Genomic DNA, 17716 nt, shown 5'->3' on the forward strand with positions numbered 1-17716 from the left:
GCCCGGTTTTCCAGTTGGGTTGATCACGTGATTTGCATCTACGTATAGCAATAAAGAGAAACTACTATTGCAGATAATAATCTAAATCTATTCTGTATTCTTGATTCATAAATAAGAAGTGAAAGGTATTACACTAATATTTTTTCAATATAAATATAATATTATTTGCCTTAGTAGCGCTATCTTAATCCGTACCCTGATCGCTATCAGCTTCTCTCTCGATCACATCAACATCTATAGCTTCATCTATTTCCTGAATCACATTACGATCAGTCATGCGTTCAAAAAGTTCAACATCAATTGTTCCACGCGTGAAAAATCGCCATATTTTGACTTCCTTCGTCTGGCCGTACCGGACTGCCCGTCCAATGGCTTGCGTCTCTCGAGCATGGTATGAGTCCAGCGTGTCGCTCAGTAGGGGGGATAAGAATATGATATGGTTCGCTACAGTCAGATTTCTTTGATGGATGTTAGCGTATGCTCTGATAACCATTGATCGATATAAATACTTACGCTCCACTGGCGCTTTCATCAGCGACGTTCAACAGTAGTACCTTGCAAGAGCTATCAGGCTGTTGAAACTTCTCGAGAAGTTTGCTGCGACTATGAGCAGATCCCCCAATGACAATATACTCTATGCCACGATCTTCCAGCAATCGCTTTGCCGTCTCCATTAGAGCTTCAAACTGTACAAAAAGTAGCACGCGATCCTTTCTGGGAATCTCGTACTGTATCAGCTCTGCAATTTCTTCCATCTTAGAACCAAATACATGGTTACTAGAGACTATTCGGTCGTCCGTATTGATAGTATCAGCTGTCACTGTGTTGTTATGATTTGTCAAAGATGCGCATCCGTCACCGATAAAACAAGCTCCCCGTAATGCAGCTTCTGAGACACAACTAGAACAACCCATATGTCCACACGACGAAATGATTGTAATTTGACTCCTGTCTTTAACGGCTCTATCACATCCAATACATGTGATCTCCAGATTTTTCTCACCCATAACGCTCAAAAGCGATTCAAAATAACGGAGTGCACGCCTGCGCTGTAGGTATTCCTTGGAAAGCCTGTGGATCAGATGTACCAATTCGTCAAGAGCAAACTCAAGTTCTTCAGCAGGTAAGTCAAGCTGAGACGCTGCATTAGATCCACGCTTGTACTGCTTCATGTTTTCAGTTGCTGTGTCTTTTGCTTCGCTTACAATATTGCCTATCTTGATCGCAATACTAGCATCTCCTAGTGATCCTAGGCGTTGCTTCCAGGTCGTATATTTCTCGGGAGTTCGCTGATGAAATTTCATAAGTGCATATGCCATCTCTTCGGCTTTAAGGCACTCTGCAGTCAAGTCCCCTTTACACTCGCCAAGCTGTCGTCTTCTGATTTGAACAATATTTTCACATTCTCCACTGTCGGTATTTAAGTGATAATGTTCGCCAAGATATGCTCTCATATCAAAATGAGAAGCACATTTAAGCAGCGCTTCTTCAGCGGTAACAGAATCACCAAGAGACTCATTTAATCTCCGCTCGCGATCAGATTCGCCTTTCTGTCGCTTCTTAATTCGCATATCAAGTAGCTGAAGAAAATGTTTTAGCTCAAGATATATTGCACTTTCAGCGGTAGTAAGGTTAACTAATTTCAGTCTTTCATTCCTGTGTATTTCATCAATATCTGCCATATTTTGTCGTACGAATTTCGATAAAAATGCTTGAGCAACCTCATTGCGATGCGCGTGCCAATCCAACGATCTCATTTCCCTATACGAATGAAATTTTTCGACGTCTTGAATTCCAAGTATTAGTAGTTGCTTATCAGCAGCTCATTATTCAAACCGGCTTACCTGTCTGGTCTCTTTTGCGCTTTCGCATGGTATCTGCAGTGCCCTCTCCATCATCATCGATTCCAAGGTGCACTCCTAAGAATGCCGCTATACTCTTCACGGAGGAAAAGTCTGCTAGTGGCGGTGTTCCAGATAAGATCCACCTTTTTTCTGCTGACATGTGCTGAATCATTTCTAGCACTGCTCCATCTAGGTATGTGTACTCATCAATGATTACTCGATTGAATTTAAACATCTCGAACAAGGGAGCCTTCATTTTTTTCCAATCGGATCTAACTTCTTTTGTCTTGAAGCCAAAGCAATCTTGAGATAGTCTCCGTAAACGATTCGCGCCAAGATCTTTCTTTGACTTGCTCGATTTCGTCTTACTAGACTCCGAAATAAACTGATTTCCTATGCGACGTTTTGAGTTCTCGACAGATGCCATTTCCAAAGCTAGAGTGTCTTCAAATGTCTGGCGTGCATTGTCAAGCATTGAGGTAGCTCCCTCACTGATAAGGATATCAACTTGCCTTTTGAGCTTGTCTAGAGCTTGCTCGTATCTGAAAGTAAACTCTCTGCCTCCGTTTTTAGTCACCGGGATCGACGGTACACCGGCTATGCAAGCAACGTTGAGATGATAATTCACCGAGTCAAAGATTGACGATGCTGCAATAATGACATCAGTATTCATAAAATCTTCGATAGAGTATTTGTTGATAGAAAGTAGGCTGCCTAGTTGAATTATACTGAATGCATCAAAAGTAAATTTTCTAAACTCTGCCACCCATTGCTGAATCAGGTGGCCAGGGATTAAAATCAGAGTTGCCTTGATTTGAATATGACCATCAATGACAATATTTCCGGGATTATTCACTCTTTCTGATTTTTCCGCTTCACTTTGTGTGCAGCTGATAAGCCCGATTGATATCGCCGTCTTTCCATAACCAACTTCATCTGCCAATACACCGCCTCGAACTGTGACTTCTCTTTGAACCTTTCCCTCTGCTCGCCATCCTATCGGCTCCAGGATGCACTCCACAATTTCTTCTTCTGTGAAGGGCGGCGACGTATCACTTTCCATGGAAATCATCCACGCCAACGACCTCAGCTGTTCAGGTCTGAGTTCATTGCTTGGGTTCCATGTCGGCGGCTGTGAACGAGGGACATCGTTACGGTTAGACTCTAAAACAAATTTAAACGGTGGTAAAACTTGTGTGGCCTCAAAATCTGGATTGACCTTCCAAGATAGCCTCATGCCAGAAGTTGGATTTGCAGAAGGTGGAAATCTAGCAATTCCTCTATGGAAGAGAGCATTGCAATTTAGGCCGACGCGCAACAATGCGCAATCATCATCCAACTTGATTTCGGTAGTGAATGGCTCAGGTCTTCTTTTGAGAGCATACTCGTACTTGCTAGCCTGTTCAATATCTTCTTGGATCGCGACTCCTTTTTTCCCGCTCACGATCTGAAAGGAAGGAACATGCGGAGCACAGCGTTCACAGCGCTCTATGTACGTATCGCGTTCCACTATCGTCCAGCTCTGCAATGTTGTCATTTTGCGCGCACGCTCGGTGACCCACCGCAAATCTTTAAATACCCCCCGCGCATGGAGATTATCTACCTCAAACCAGTCTCCTGCAGCAGCTTTTTCCCACAATTCCTCGTCAATTTCAGCTACTTTGACAGATTCATCGTCACGAGGAATTGATGCGTAAAGAAGAATACTGGTGTGCTCACAGTCTTGAGTGTCAGGATATAGAGTAAGTTTGTCAGCGGGCCGCATGATTATCGGTTCACGAGGAGGACGGTGAGGAGCGAGACAAGAATTACGAGCAGGAACCCATAAACCAGTTAACGTTCCTTGTACGTTAATCAGCTCGTTGTCAACATATGGAGCCCATTCGGGGTCTAGCTTTGCAATTGTAACCCGTGATTCCATGTACTCAAGCCGTCGAGAATCTCGAGAGAAAACTGTACTATCGAAAGCAGGATTTCTACATCGCGAGGGATCAAAAAATAACCTCACGCCATTTTTGTTTATATACAATTGATCCTTCGCGGTACCACATTTAGGTAAAGCTCGGTAAATACCTGAAATATCATCCACGTATTCAGACACTGATTCGGCTTCGACTCGAAGACATTCAAACGCAGTTTTATTTGCATATGTACCTTGCAAGCCTAGCCGATTCTGCCACGCAGGAGTAGACATCTTCCCGTTCTCTGAGTCGACACCATCAATACATACCTTAAATGTCGTCGACACTGGCAATCTTAGTTCCCAATACCCATCGAATAAATCCTTCGAGTGCTTTAAGGACATTCGAGCAACTGGACTTTCTAGTAATAGACGGACCGGACTATTAGCCGCTTCTCTCTTGCCTGGATTGGCAAATAAAAGCCATTGTGGCTCAGTGCCTAGCCGAAGCTGAACCTTGCCAGCCAGCGAAGTGAAATTCACAATCCAATTGTCCTGACGGCATATTTCCGAAAAGCGAAGCTCAGATTTAACAGCTCTCAAAGTTGCAGATTTGAATGCAGCCCATAGGTTCAGATCAACATTGAGATGGTCAGGTATGATGAAGTCTGACTCAGAGACACCATCAACAGCAACACGCATCGGCAGCGCATCTTTGAGAACCTTTTCAAATACGCGCGGTTGAATGCGGCGAGAGGTGTCAACGACTTGGTAAGAATGCTCAGGCTTGCCTCCGCATTTTATACAAGATGACACTCCACAGTCATTGCAGATCTGGATAGGGTTTATCGCAATTGCACTCCTGCCTTCGCAAACGCACATACGGCGTGATCTGTTGCATAGGTCAAGTAGATCTTCCATACTATGAGTTTCATAATCGGCAAGATTTATTGGCGATCGACTCAAAGAATTTTCTCCTACGAAAATCTGACGCCTAGTTTCTTCATCTTCACCAATTTCCCTATGTAACTCCAGCTTTGCGTATTGTGCTTTTAGTAAATTAGCACCGAGAATAAGAGCTGCGAGCATACATGTGCCAACTACTGTGGTTGTCATGGCATTTCCCGCAAGGTCGAATAGATTATCTTCCGACTCGCGTGTGAGATGCAGCTCATCGATTGGTAAACCTTGCATCGACAGTGCTTCAAGACCAACCATCGGCCCACCACGATTAGTGATGAAGGCTATGGTTGACGGCGTGATGCACGATGCAATGCCAGTTATACGAGAAGCAATACTGCGATCGACATTCTGCGACAAATTCCAAACCTCACTACGGCAGTTAATTAGTCGATAGAAACTATAAAGTATACTCACTCAGATACGTACGCTTTATATGCTGGATCGAGGTCAGCTTGCGCTGCTCTCAGAAATGTGATGTCGATAAGATCGCGTACACGGTTAACTTGATTAGAACCAAATTCAATCCACCAAAAATCCGTAAATTGACTGGATCCGCTCTCATCCCACGAAGATAGAGGTCTCTTTGCACCTAGCTTCTCCTTAAACCGAGCCTTGGAATGCCGCTGCTCGCAGCGGTCCCAGTCTAAACGACCCCTTGCCACAGTGTGTATCGGCTGTGCCATCTTGGCTCGCACTTTCTGGACTCGTGGGTCATCACCGTGCAGCATGAAGGCTTCAAATGAACTTGACGCGGCGCGCTTGAGACTAGTGACCTTCTTCATCCACTCGTCTGCTAATCCTTTTGCGCCATTTTTGAATGCACAGAGGTAGACACGGTTACGAGTATGGGGTATATAGAAGTCTTTAGAGTCGAGTTTGACGCTCCGTGCCTCGTAGCCCATTTCAGAGAAGTGACCGATAATATCTGACCACGGTGCACCACATACGTTCTCAAGAAGTACAATCGTAGGATTGTTTCTTAATACGTACCGGCACATCCCTCGATATGTCCTTCCTGATTCACCATTATCGTCCAATGTTTTTTTCAGATTGTTGAGAGTAGAAAAATCGACGCATGAGGTACCAGCAATTAGTATATCAATGCCACCGGGAACTTTGACCATAGACCCGTAAGCGGTCATCCTGAAAATGATGATGCTGTCAGTATAGATAGTACACAATCTGAATCTCGTAACATACGCTTCGTCCTCGCCCAACTCGACGACATCTCGAAACAGTAGAGGGGGCTTAAAATTTCGCTCTATATAAGCCTGCTTAAACGGTTCGATCTCACATGAGAATGCGTGATCAAATTCGAGATTTAAATCGAAAAGCTGCTTCGCTGACCGCGCAATCATTCTAAGCGCAAGCAAAGGTGATTCGGTGCCTGAACACATCGTAGCAACGCGTAACCTTCTACCAGCGAGTTTCTCAGTGACGCTGTGAAGTTCGGGATTCTTTGATACTAGATCCTTGAACATGTCGTAGATATTGCTAATTGGAGGTAACTCCGAGTCTTCGACAGATTGCCCTTTGCGAGTCAAAAATTCGTTGTTGTATTTAGTGGATTTTGGTGCTGTCTTCGTAGATCTCTTTCGAAAGATTTCTCTTTTCTGCACAATATCGCCAACTTCTGAGTCACTTTCTTCAATTATTTCGCTCTCGTCACTAATTGCAACGATATCCTCATCATCAGTATGATCCTCGTCGTTATCGTAGTCGTCACCGGCCGTAGATTCTTGAATCTCGTCAAAGTCAGAATCATGATAATAATCAGTCGCGCGGTTTCGACGAATATTTCGATTAGATGTTTGATTATTCTTCAGCGTTGCATCATCATCATATTCATCGCTGACATCCATGAATAAACCCGAAACATTAGCTAAGGCAGTCACGGCTGCCGCTCGTTTAGGTCTATCTTGAGATAATGTTGTGATGACTTTAGGAATCTCAAGTTCGCTATCATCGTCTGAAGAGAAGATGCTGTCTATCAATCTCTTGCCTGGCCGTCCGTTTTGTAATCGTACACGATCAGAGGTGTCGCATAAAATGTGCTCGGAGAGAGTCGCAAGGGACATATCTGGGGATTGAGATTTATTTTTGAAGTCAGGTTGTTCCGATAAGGATGAGGTATCATCAGTACTAGAGATAGATGACGAAATCGAATCAAACGACTCAGTTATAGAAACGGCGGCTGTATCGAGTGTTAGTCAATAAAGTAATACAACGCAATAGCTTGGAATAAGTACCGCCACTATCAGAAGGGCTAGCTGACTCTGCCTTTGTGTCCATCGTCGATTTAATGTGGTGTCTTGAAACTGTTTCTAGATATAACTTTCTCGGTAATTCTGTCCGCTTCTTTGTTCTCTTGATTGACATTGCTGTGATAGATACATATTAGAATAAGAAGAAGATAGCATACAAAATCTAACTACCTTTCAAAGAGCCAATACCTTCAGGTGTCACTAATATCAGATAGTCAGCACAATTTCACACTATACAATTGCATACAAAGTACCTGGAACACATATCCGCAAATTTCTCTCGGAAATGGAATGCGTGACAATCACATCCTGCGTAACAACCTCGTTATTCCGATCTAACCCAATAGTCGAAGTCCTCTTTCTTCGCTTTGTACGTCCACCAACGTAAATTGTACTTTCAACATCTGTAGACGACTCAGATATAGTAGCTTCCGTATATAAAGATTTGAAAAAAGCAGACTGTGCAATTGAAGAGTCCTTGGCAAATGACTTTGCCCACTTGTCAAAGTCTTTGCTCTTTTGAGAGGATCTGTAAGGTAGAGGTGTCATTGTGATTCATTCGATACTTGAATTGGACCTATTGTTCAAAACAAAAAAATGGATCAGCAACTAAATCCGCGATATATCAGCACTCTAACGAGATCAGCAGATGAATACTTACAATACATCGACATCAACCACTAAAAGCACAAATCAACAGATGTTAGTGAAATGCATACAATTCAAATTGAAATATCATGCGCAGCGCGTGAACGGCGCGTAAAGATTGCGTTTCCCAGTATTTCAAGAGACTCCACAGGACTTATTGGTAATTTACGGTTTATATTACCGCAATCTTTATAGTACACTGTCTAGATCTATATAATATATACTAATATCATATTCTCTTAAAAGATCAATGTCAAGCGATAACTACATTCATTAAGCATTCAAATGACATCGTTTCAGACGCGTTAACACCTTCAAAGCATAAATGCCATAACAGAGAAAGCGTTTATGCTTCTTTACGCGTCACTTCAAACACCTCTTCACCATATTTCATATGCGACTACATTATTTATTTTTATTCATCTTTTCAGATCTAGAAATACAAAGATTAACCGGCCAACTTCTCGAACGCAAACGCAAGATAAAATCCTACAAGAAAAATTTAGTCATTAATTTTCATAAAAGACAACAAAACAAAAGCGTACCTGCAGCTTCGCGCTGATCACCTTCAATTCCTAATGAACCATCATCTTTGACCACGCCCATTCGTCTTGCTAAATCATAAAGTTCCGGGTGTTCGCTAGTTTCATCGTCATAAACCTTGTGAAAGCCTTTTCGATAAACTAACTCTAGCTTATAATCTTCTGCCATACTACACGCATTCTCTGTTAGTTACAATTAAGTTAGGCGATTGAAAAATGATTCATACGCTCGGAAAACTTCAAAGGGCACAACGTATTCAGGGACATCGTCAATAGCATCCTCCAAAAAAAACGAATATCGATGACCAAAAGGTGGTCTAAACATTCCATCTCTAGGCGGATCATTAAAAAATCGAACACTATAAACTGTATTCCCCCAATCCTTGACACCCTCAGGTAATTTGGTAATATGCTCAACGATTGCATCGGATGAAGGGATTGTGCCAATAAATTTTCCGCCACGACGTAGCGACCGCGACACGTTTTCAAGCATTTGCCGTGCTTTAGCTTCACTTTCAAAGGCGTAATGTAGGCAGAATTGCATGGTTACCACGTCTACCGGAAATACCGCTTGATACATTTCACGCGGGATATGCGCCGTCAGCGGCATCTACCTTCAAATTAGCCCGGAGACCAAAACAATCTCAAAGTCAGATCAGAATACGCACACCAAAGGCATCGCCAGCCATAAACTCTGCCCAAAATCGCTTCCTTCGCATCTTTCGGTACCGATCCTCTGCTTGTCGAACACTAACATCCGCAATGTCAATACCGATATACCCTCTAATACCCGAAATATCCCACTTAAATAAATCACCACCTTTGCCGCATCCCATGTCAAGCACAACATCATCTCGTGTGGCGAATCGTTTAATAATGACTGATTTTATGAAATTGTTGAAGGACTTCAATTTAATAATTGGCGAATTTTGACGAGCTTGAGTACCATTTTCTGGACGCGCATTGTAATGCTGCCTAACAACGGCATCAACTGAACGTCTCTGAATCTCTGGCTGCTGCTGCTGCTGCTGCTGTTGTTGTTGTTGTTGTTGTTGTTGTTGTTGTTGCACACGTGAAGTATCAGCGGTTTCACTTCGCCGCGAGTCTTTGTTTGTTGAGGAGGGAGCGGGACGACGGGCGGCAGCTGATGGCCGCTTCAGCTTTCTGGGAGGAGATCGAGGAGGAGATTTCGGCTCGGCGGGTGGTTCGTCAACCGGCTTTGCGTCTGCTTTTCTCTTGATTGCCAAAGTAGTCGACGAAGCAGCGGTGTCGGGTATTCTATCGTCGTTTATCACTTTCTTCATTTTCTCCCCTTGCTTCAGGACCTTGCTCTTCACATCTCTTTCCCCGTTCTCTTCAATTAGGACCTTGTCTTCAGTGTTGAGCACTGGATCTGGTTTTATAGCCGCACTTGCGCTTATAGTATTGCTAATGCTAGTAGTAGTAGGTTCACCACCGCTCATGAGCGCCATGAGCGCTTCCGCGGCAGCATTACTATCTGCGTTGCCGTCTGCGGGCATTATACGCATATATTATCTTTCTTTCTAAATAATATCTATAAATAGATGCGAATTTTGTAGAGTGCCAGAAAATTCACTAACTTTAGTACGATAATTATCTGGAATCCGGAGAGTGTGAAGTTGAGCGAAAGGCACAAAGTGTGCAGCCAAAACTCCCAACCTCTTATTTAGCCTTTTGACAACTCCTACCGAGCTTGATATTCCATTTTTTACTACTCTCATTTGGGGGTCGATCTATATATCTGGACTATCTGCACATTAAATTTTTAGTAAAAGGGAACATTACAATTCTTCACCTTATTCTACAAAGCACTAAATACACTTCTACCTGTCCCATCATCACGACCCCTCAGCTTTCTTCTCATTAATCAAGTCTTTCAACTTCTCGGCATCGCCAGATGTCTTCAGCTTGATCAAGTACGATACTCCCTGATTATCAGGCTTGAAATCAAGAATTCGCACGTTCTGTCCCATCGTTGTATAATTCATAGCCTTTCGTAACATTACATTCAAAAGCACACGGCCGCTTCCATCTGCGCGAACCAGAATTCTTGACTTCTTTGTGGTTTGATGTTGTAGCAACTTGTAATTACCCAGTCCGATCGGAACATAGCCGTCTTTGGCATCAGTAGCTGACTCGTCTTCAGCCTTTATCTCTGCTGCTTTTTTGTACTGATAAATCTTTGTCCGACCGCTGGTAACGACATCCTCTTCTTCTTCTCCTGGCCCTTTCTCTTGCGATAAATCAATCTGAGCTTCGGGAGGCGCGCTATCATCGTTCATCTCCCCACTCGCCGCCTCCGAACCCGTAGAACTTTCAGCCGGCTTACCAAATACCGGCGCAGCAGACGGGGTCGCAGGTTTGAACGAGAACGTAGAGGAAGCCGGCGCCGCCTCGCCATTACCTTCGGCGCTCTTTGATGAAAATAAAGAAAACCCCAGATTTGGAGCTGGCGCAGTAGTCGGTGCAGCACTTCCAAACCCGCCAAATCCACCAAATCCACTAGATACCGGCTTGGCAGGCGATGATCCGCTCTTATCGTCAGACGACGTAACCGGAGTACCGAATTTAATACCCTTGTCAGGTGTCCACGTATTGTTGCCAAACGGTGATGAAGCAGCAGCGCCAGTAGAAAACACAGGCGTACTATTCGAACCTGCAAGCTTTTCTTGCGAAAATGAAAACGCAGGCGGCCTTATAGGCGTCGCCTGAGCATCTGCCGTTTTGTCGTCCTTCTTATCTTCACTCGGTTTCTCTCCTTTTTTATCTTCCGAAGCAGGAACATTAAACTTGAACGGTGAGGCGCTACCAAAGGCGCTATTCGATCCTGCTAACGAGAAGGTACTTGACCCATTCGAAGATGATGCCGCGCCAAGGCTCGAGATTTTCAAAGGTGAGCCAACGACGGTTGGATCTGCCTCGTTCGAAGGCGGTGTCTTCTCGTTTGAGCTTCCGAATGCCGGCGGTTTTGCGCCAAAATTAAACGGTGATGGCGCAACAACAGATTCAGTCTTGCCAAAATTAAAAGTAGATCCCTCTTTTTTTTCCGCAGGTGCTCCAAAAGAGAATGGCGCAGGCGACGCCGGCGCGCCAAAAGAAAACTTTGGTGTCTCGGTTTTCTTCGGTTCGTCTTTCGTATCTTCAATCTTCTCTTCCTCCTTCTCACCAGACTCTTCTTCGGAGTTATCATCCGAAGCAGGCTCTTCAGCAGCCAACTGCTCTAACGACTTGTTTGCACCAAACGAAAATGAAGGTGTAGTAGGCTTCGCAGCTGCACTACCGCCAAAGGAAAATGGCGTACTGTTTGTCTCAGTCACCGGTTTACTTACCGTCGGTGTTCCAAAACTAAAAACAGGTTTAGCAGGAGCAGAAGGTGTTGAATCACCAGCTGGCTTGCCGAACGAAATAGGACCGGCCGGAGCAGCCTGTCCCCAAGTAAATCCTCCATTAGCAGGTTTTGTTTCTTCTGCCTTTGTAGGCTCTTCATCTTTCAGTTTTGCAAATTCTTCTTCCTGCTTCTCAGCTTCTTCGGTCTCTTTAATAATCTTGGCAAAGAAGGTGCTGTAAGCGTTGACACTCTTGGTAAGATCAGCTAAGGGATCTTTATCAATGGCGGATGTCACTGCAGCTTTGAACGACTCGTTTAAAGCCCGAACTTTAAGAAATTTAACGTATTCTGTTGATTTAAGCTGGCCGGAGGCATCTTTAGCGGGAGAAGACGGCGTAGGAGCAGCGGCAGCGGCAGCGGTAGCAGCTGGAGTCTCAGCTGACTTGCCGGGAGAAAACGACGCAGGCGTGGTGGCAGGAGCGGCTGCGGGTTTGGCGGCAAACGCAGAAGACTTAGGAGTTCCAAATGAGAACGCAGGTTTGCTGTCGGGTGTATCGCTCGAGCCTGATGGCGCCATGAACGAGAAAGGCTTTGATACCAACGCAGCCGGCTCTAGAGCTGGAGCTGGAGCTAGAGAAGCAGCGGCAGAAGAAGGAGAAGAAATTGAGGCAAATGGATTACTTGACGAAGGGGGATTGAATGACGGAAATGGACTTCCAGTTGGTGTTGAAGCAGTCGTTTTTCTAGATCTAGGCACTGCGATTCTATTGAAGACGTAACAAAAAAAAACATGATTAGCTTCAATTACTCGTTATCGGAAAGAAACATGATCCCGGCAACAATCCAAAATCAATTCAAAACATTCGAATAAAACAACCAGAATACATACTTGCGACCAGCCAGCACTTGCGCACTTGCAATCTTAACCGGATCAGGAGGCCCATGACGGTCATCGTCGTCGTCTTCGTCGCGGTCGATTTCCGCCATATCCTTTGTCAGCTGCATTTCAGACCGTCTCTTCGACATTGCGTAAAAGGTGTAAATCAGTTTTTGGAGAGTCGAAAAAACGTAAGCAGACCCTATATAGGATAATTGTGGAAAATAAACAAAGGAGATGCGTTGATCGAGGAGCTTTTTGCTCGAGAGTCGCAGAGAAAGTGGATTGCAGCCCTAGCCCAGGTCATGTGACTTGGCTTTTTTCTCGATTTGTTTAACAAAATAGTAACGAAAAGTTTTATTTGGAATATATCTATATATTGACAAACTACGAATATAATCTAGGTATTCTACACCTGCCCGTTGTAATGTACATAAAGTATTTCAGTGCGAATAGCCAGATCTCCGGCACTTGGCTCGAAGTCTGCTTTAAACATAATGTATATAAATATATCTAAAACGTCCCGACTCGAAAATAGGAAACGCTTAAGGAGCGCAGTAAGCGCCATCGACGATAAGGTCGGCACCAGAAGTGTAAGTACTAGCATCCGAAGCAAAGTAGAGATAGGCGCCAACGAGTTCACGAGGATCACCCTCGCGGCCAAAGGGAATGAGCTTCCACCACTTCTCCTTAGTCTCGTGTGGGATAAAGTCCGAGATCTCGGTAAGCATGTATCCCGGCGAGACGGTGTTGACACGAGCAAAGCCAGCCCACTCGACGGCGAGTGAGCGAGAGAGGTGCAAGAGACCGGCCTTGGCGGCATTGTAGCAAGCCTGCATCTGCGGGATGTTGACGATATGGCCGGACATAGAGGCCGTGAAGACGAGCGAGCCGTGACCTTGTTTCTTGAAAATGCGGCCGGTATACTTTGCCGTGTAGTAGGCGCCGTTGAAGTCAGTGTTGACGATCTTATTCCAGTGGTCGTCGTTCTCGGGGTCGATCAAGGGGCCCTCTGTCCAGGGAACACCAGCATTAGCAATCTGGACGTCGAGTCCACCAAAGTCTTCATAGATTTGGTTGATAGTGGCTTCGACCTGGAGCGAGAGATCTGTCAGCGAATACGGGATTGAATTAAACGAGTAATCATCATACCTCCTTGGAGTTGTCAATAGCACACTTGTAGGCTTTGCAGCGCACACCAAATTCCTCGGAAATCTTCTTTGCCTTTTCAATGGCAGAAGGATTGCCGTGATACCAGATGGCGACATCAGCACCGACGGAGGCAAAGCCACGTGCAATCTCGAGGCCGATTCCGGAGGAGGAGCCAGTGATAGAGGCGACCTTGCCCTTGAGCGAGAAGAGCTCGAGGATGTGCTTAGAGACGGTATCAGGAACCTTCGTAGGAAGGGGTTCAAGTCCGGTAGCGTAGGTAGAGGCCATTTTGAATGATGTACGAGTGCAAGAGGAAGTAGGAGTGGAAGAAGAGAAAGAAGATAGAGAGAGACAATGGCGGTATTTAAACTGCGGCGCCGGCGAAGCTCGGAACGTGCACAGACTGATGCGGGGTGACGTCATTTGTGAACGGAAATGTGCTGCGCAGTACAATTTGGCGGCACAATTCGGCAAAACAAGAGAATCAGATTGAATACTTGAATAGTTTGCGGGAAGTAGGGAGCAATTGAGGAGATTAATAATATAATAAATGGACGCGAGACCGGAATGAGTAATAAGTGACGAGGTCGGGATCATTGACCAGCCTCGGCTTTTTTGTTGACCATCTTGACGCATCATTTGTCATGATTATAAGCAACAGAACATTCATCGTCTCTGGAGGGTATTCTTTTTCTTCTTCTTTTTCTCTGTATACTAATACTGCTTAATACTAAACTATTGTTGGCTAGCATCTCCGGTCTCGGTCTGGCGACCGCCAAAGCAATCGTCGCTCAAGGTGCCCGCGTCGCCCTTCTCGACCGCAACGAAGACCTCGGCCGGGAAGTTTCTTCTTCTCAGTTCGAGCCCGCTTCCGCTAGATTCTACTGTGTCGATGTCACTGACGCTGACGATATCGAACGCGTCGTCGGCGAGGCATCTCGCTGGGCAGCCGATGCGGGGTATCCTCTCGGCGGCTGTGTCTGCGCCGCTGGTGTGGCCTTTGCCTCGACCGTAAGTGTTTCTTTTGTTTTATTCTATATATATTGTCACTGCGAATAGCAACAGTAGTGACTGCCTATTCTCATTCTCATACTGATTACTCGACTGTTTCAGACTCTCGACAGCTCCGGAGATCCAGCCTCCATCGACACATTCAAATCCGTCGTCGACATTAACCTCATAGGTTCCTACGCTCTTGCTACCTTTGTTGCCTCTAGTCTCGCTCACCAGCCTCCCCTCGAATCCGAGCCAGATCATGAGCGCGGCGCGATCGTCCTCGTGTCCTCCGTCGCCGGCCTCGAGGGCCAAAAGGGCCAAGCAGCCTATGGGGCGTCCAAAGGAGGCGTCGCCAGTCTTGTGCTGCCTCTAGCTAGAGACCTTGCTCGATGGGGTATTCGTGTTAATGCTATCGCTCCTGGCGTCTTTGAGACGCCGATGGCAGGCCCGATGCCCAATCGCGTAAAGCAAAAACTGGTGTCCCAGCTCGAATTCCCGCAACGCTTCGGCCAGCCCGAAGAGTTTGCTGACGTAGTTCTGGCGCTTTTTCGGAACGGAATGTTAAATGGTACAGTTATCCGTTTAGACGGTGCTACGCGAATGGGCAAGATATGAGTATTCTTGGACATGTATTTCGGATGCCCATGATTATGTAATGAATATAGTCACGTGTATATGTTAATTAAAAAGAATCCGGAACAGATCAGATCTCTGCTATTAGCTACAGTCGGCTCAAGATGCGGATCCAACTCTTGTGGCGACCTCTTATCAGGTCTGTTCAGTCTCCGGTAACTAGTAAGTTTAGCTTGTTGAGGTCACTGCATCAATTTCGCAACGTCAACAGCATTAAGCATCAGCTGTCAAGTCCTGCCACTAAGCCAACCTCACCTCTAAGACACCAGAAATTTACGCAGAGCTTTAACCGTTCTTTGTACAATATTTCAAAATCTCGCTCTGAAATATCTTCTCATACTACTCCGATCTCTCAGACTACGCAGCTCGTGCAAAAAAGGCAGTACCGGCATTGGTACCAGAAAAAGACTGGCTGGCGGTACTGGAAGTATCAGCTTTTCGACCGCTACAATCTACCCGCTGAAGGAGTAATCTATGGTCTTATTGCATCATTTGTTGCGGTTTATGCACTTAAATCATTTGTTCCTCACTTCCCTGACTTGGCGTACAGCAAAGGACGGTCATATCTGTATCTCTTCACGGCGATTTTCGATCATGCTAGTTTAGGACATTTGTTTAGCAACTGCTTATTTATATTTTTTATGGGCAGCATGTTTCCGGCTAGTGTCTCTGCTGGTGCAATTCTTTCAATATTTGTTTTAGGAGGAGCCGGCGCTACCTTACTCTCGGAAGCTTACTCGAACTTTCAAGCAAACCGCGCACTGAATCAGAGAAATATGCTCCGTTATAGAATAGAGCAGCATTCGCGAAGTTGCGGTGCCAGCGGTGGCATTTTTGCTCTGTTGGCGGTGGAGACACTTGTCATGCCTTTCCGGCCGATTTTATTCATGGGCATCGTACCTATGAAAAGCTGGGTTTTTCTTGCCGCGTTGTTAGGGTATTTTGCTTCCAGTGCCTGATTTTTTTTATTGACTGCGTTTGCTAACAAACTATTTGTATAGATTTGAAACATATCAGATTATGGCAAAGGAAGCTAGGTGGGCAGCAGGAGCGCCTCCTGCTGGAACGCAGATTGGAAATGCTGCTCATGTTGGTGGCGCGATTATGGGGACTGCTATGTATTTTGTCATGAGAAGATTTAGACTTGGCGGATTTTGAGTTGATACAAGGTTTTAATGTCACATAAGTTCTCAATTTGCATAGAACATGAGCTTGAGTATGAGAGTCGCTGATTGTGTGAACTATCTCCAATTTCATTTCAAATTTCAAAAAATATTAACAAAGCTGTAGAATAACAAAAATTATATTGGTAGAGTGTGGACAATCAATGTAGAAGTGTGGGGTTGAGTATAATTTCTCGAGAGCAGACAACCAGTCTGAATCGTAATCCGTACCTCGATGGAAAGAACAGGAACCACGTCTTGCTCTACACACGCCTCATCATTTCTCTTGATTCTTTACTTTTGATTGCCTGTCTCTTGATCGATTCTCTTGTTGGTCACTACTGTTTACTGTGTTTCTGCATTATATTCACTGTTTATTCACTGTTTATTTGTCGGTGTTTTTTTTCTGGATTCACTTGGATTTCTGAAGATAAGATGATGCTGCTTGTCAATAGACTAAAACGATTACGTGTATCAACCGCACCTTGAACCTCCTTTACAAAAGGTATCTAACTGAAGACATATTTAGAAACGAGTGATACCACAAAGGAGAAAGAGCAATACTGTTATATATGAAGAACCTATGTTTCTCATAGCTACAGCAACAAACTCGTCAACATCATTGCCCACCGTCTCGACTTTATCAAAAGACGAGCCTGAAGTCGTGCTCACACAAAATTCACATGATGAGAATATAGGAATTCTTGCTCGATTGACTGTTGAAGAGATTGAAGCTCCGCCAGAGTATGATCAGGTACTGTTACGTCGATAAATGTGGATTCTAAACTTTACATACTAACGCTTGCTAGTCTGCAAAGTGCACAGAAGAACAGAGCAGTCAGCACAGCAGTCAAGAACCGTCGATTATCATGACAGCAATGCTTGAAAGTGAAGCATCAGCAATATACGAAGAATCTATAATCTACGACTGTAGTACTCTAACGATATCCACCGATACTTCCACCCCCGTCTCACGCAGATTCGTATACCCATTTTCTGTTGTCGGAGTATTGACAGTTCTCACATTTTGCTGCTCTTGCATTTATATAGCGATATTATTGAATGCCAGAGCTCATCCTAATGTACGTGTGCATGATGATAATGCACCTGGGCGAGTAATATCCGATGCGAGGGTGATGCAGATTTCAGATTCTGGTGTGTCGAAGTATGCTATCGTCTGTCTTGTGGTGTACGCGATCTTGATTGCAGTTGGAGGTGCTACGTATTTTGATGCTGTTAGAGAGAAGAGTGGTGTTGATGTTTCGTAGTGGTGACTACTACCTTTACAGTGTATTGTTATGTTTGTCGAACAACTTGTTCTGAGTGAGATTGTAATTATTTCATGTGTTTTTGTAAATGACAGAATCCAAGTAGTATCGAGACTA

The 17716-nt window shown here is 44.7% G+C and overlaps 7 protein-coding genes across 7 annotated transcripts; 3 read left to right on the forward strand and 4 right to left on the reverse strand.

Annotated features, from left to right (window-relative positions):
* Positions 1 to 96: 96 nt before the first annotated feature.
* Positions 97 to 7930, reverse strand: V2V93DRAFT_372408 (uncharacterized protein). The gene is made up of 9 exons (XM_066910740.1): positions 7633 to 7930; positions 7226 to 7548; positions 7143 to 7172; positions 6957 to 7088; positions 5908 to 6901; positions 5134 to 5850; positions 1845 to 5077; positions 514 to 1786; positions 97 to 458 (listed from the first exon to the last, which is right to left on the reverse strand). Exons 2-9 carry the CDS (start codon positions 7518 to 7520, stop codon positions 185 to 187), a joined length of 6948 nt encoding a protein of 2315 aa, XP_066764654.1. The 5' UTR covers positions 7521 to 7548; positions 7633 to 7930; the 3' UTR covers positions 97 to 184.
* V2V93DRAFT_372414 (mRNA capping enzyme-domain-containing protein) lies at positions 7910 to 9907 on the reverse strand. Its single transcript, XM_066910741.1, has 4 exons — positions 8830 to 9907; positions 8389 to 8771; positions 8165 to 8331; positions 7910 to 8108 (listed from the first exon to the last, which is right to left on the reverse strand). Exons 1-4 carry the CDS (start codon positions 9688 to 9690, stop codon positions 8068 to 8070), a joined length of 1452 nt encoding a protein of 483 aa, XP_066764655.1. The 5' UTR covers positions 9691 to 9907; the 3' UTR covers positions 7910 to 8067.
* On the reverse strand, positions 9908 to 12629 carry V2V93DRAFT_372416 (uncharacterized protein). Its single transcript, XM_066910742.1, has 2 exons — positions 12400 to 12629; positions 9908 to 12274 (listed from the first exon to the last, which is right to left on the reverse strand). Exons 1-2 carry the CDS (start codon positions 12534 to 12536, stop codon positions 10021 to 10023), a joined length of 2391 nt encoding a protein of 796 aa, XP_066764656.1. The 5' UTR covers positions 12537 to 12629; the 3' UTR covers positions 9908 to 10020.
* An 86-nt stretch (positions 12630 to 12715) lies between these two features.
* V2V93DRAFT_372420 (uncharacterized protein) lies at positions 12716 to 13850 on the reverse strand. The gene is made up of 2 exons (XM_066910743.1): positions 13540 to 13850; positions 12716 to 13481 (listed from the first exon to the last, which is right to left on the reverse strand). Exons 1-2 carry the CDS (start codon positions 13825 to 13827, stop codon positions 12933 to 12935), a joined length of 837 nt encoding a protein of 278 aa, XP_066764657.1. The 5' UTR covers positions 13828 to 13850; the 3' UTR covers positions 12716 to 12932.
* A 333-nt stretch (positions 13851 to 14183) lies between these two features.
* V2V93DRAFT_381332 (uncharacterized protein) lies at positions 14184 to 15150 on the forward strand (the record flags this gene model as incomplete). Its single annotated transcript, XM_066912100.1, has 3 exons — positions 14184 to 14221; positions 14289 to 14550; positions 14653 to 15150. The coding sequence occupies 3 exons, from the start codon at positions 14184 to 14186 to the stop codon at positions 15148 to 15150; spliced, it is 798 nt and encodes a 265-aa protein (XP_066764658.1).
* Positions 15151 to 15494: 344 nt separating this feature from the next.
* V2V93DRAFT_308973 (uncharacterized protein) lies at positions 15495 to 16314 on the forward strand (the record flags this gene model as incomplete). The annotated part of the gene is made up of 2 exons (XM_066907221.1): positions 15495 to 16105; positions 16170 to 16314. Coding segments are annotated over 2 exons (756 nt in total), but the record flags the coding sequence as incomplete, so codon positions are not given.
* A 254-nt stretch (positions 16315 to 16568) lies between these two features.
* Positions 16569 to 17656, forward strand: V2V93DRAFT_372429 (uncharacterized protein). Its single transcript, XM_066910744.1, has 2 exons — positions 16569 to 17085; positions 17141 to 17656. Exons 1-2 carry the CDS (start codon positions 16915 to 16917, stop codon positions 17597 to 17599), a joined length of 630 nt encoding a protein of 209 aa, XP_066764660.1. The 5' UTR covers positions 16569 to 16914; the 3' UTR covers positions 17600 to 17656.
* The last annotated feature ends 60 nt before the right edge of the window (positions 17657 to 17716 follow it).

The sequence above is a fragment of the Kockiozyma suomiensis genome (genome assembly GCF_038497685.1).
Source record: "Kockiozyma suomiensis strain NRRL Y-17356 unplaced genomic scaffold V2V93scaffold_10, whole genome shotgun sequence".
NCBI classification, from domain to species: domain Eukaryota; kingdom Fungi; phylum Ascomycota; class Lipomycetes; order Lipomycetales; family Lipomycetaceae; genus Kockiozyma; species Kockiozyma suomiensis.

Coding starts and splice junctions, on each gene's coding strand:
- V2V93DRAFT_372420 (XM_066910743.1), bottom strand. CDS start 13,827: ATGGCCTCTACCTACGCTACCGGACTTGAACCCCTTCCTACGAAGGTT. Junction 13,482..13,539: donor CTATTGACAACTCCAAGGAG/GTATGATGATTA, acceptor CTCTCGCTCCAG/GTCGAAGCCACTATCAACCA.
- V2V93DRAFT_372414 (XM_066910741.1), bottom strand. CDS start 9,690: ATGCGTATAATGCCCGCAGACGGCAACGCAGATAGTAATGCTGCCGCG. Junction 8,772..8,829: donor TGGCTGGCGATGCCTTTGGT/GTGCGTATTCTG, acceptor ATTTGAAGGTAG/ATGCCGCTGACGGCGCATAT. Junction 8,109..8,164: donor TGATCAGCGCGAAGCTGCAG/GTACGCTTTTGT, acceptor TTTTTCTTGTAG/GATTTTATCTTGCGTTTGCG.
- V2V93DRAFT_372429 (XM_066910744.1), top strand. CDS start 16,915: ATGTTTCTCATAGCTACAGCAACAAACTCGTCAACATCATTGCCCACC. Junction 17,086..17,140: donor CTCCGCCAGAGTATGATCAG/GTACTGTTACGT, acceptor AACGCTTGCTAG/TCTGCAAAGTGCACAGAAGA.
- V2V93DRAFT_372408 (XM_066910740.1), bottom strand. CDS start 7,520: ATGACACCTCTACCTTACAGATCCTCTCAAAAGAGCAAAGACTTTGAC. Junction 7,173..7,225: donor TTTGCGGATATGTGTTCCAG/GTACTTTGTATG, acceptor ATCTGATATTAG/TGACACCTGAAGGTATTGGC. Junction 5,078..5,133: donor CTCGATCCAGCATATAAAGC/GTACGTATCTGA, acceptor TAACTGCCGTAG/TGAGGTTTGGAATTTGTCGC.
- V2V93DRAFT_372416 (XM_066910742.1), bottom strand. CDS start 12,536: ATGTCGAAGAGACGGTCTGAAATGCAGCTGACAAAGGATATGGCGGAA. Junction 12,275..12,399: donor CAAGTGCTGGCTGGTCGCAA/GTATGTATTCTG, acceptor CGTCTTCAATAG/AATCGCAGTGCCTAGATCTA.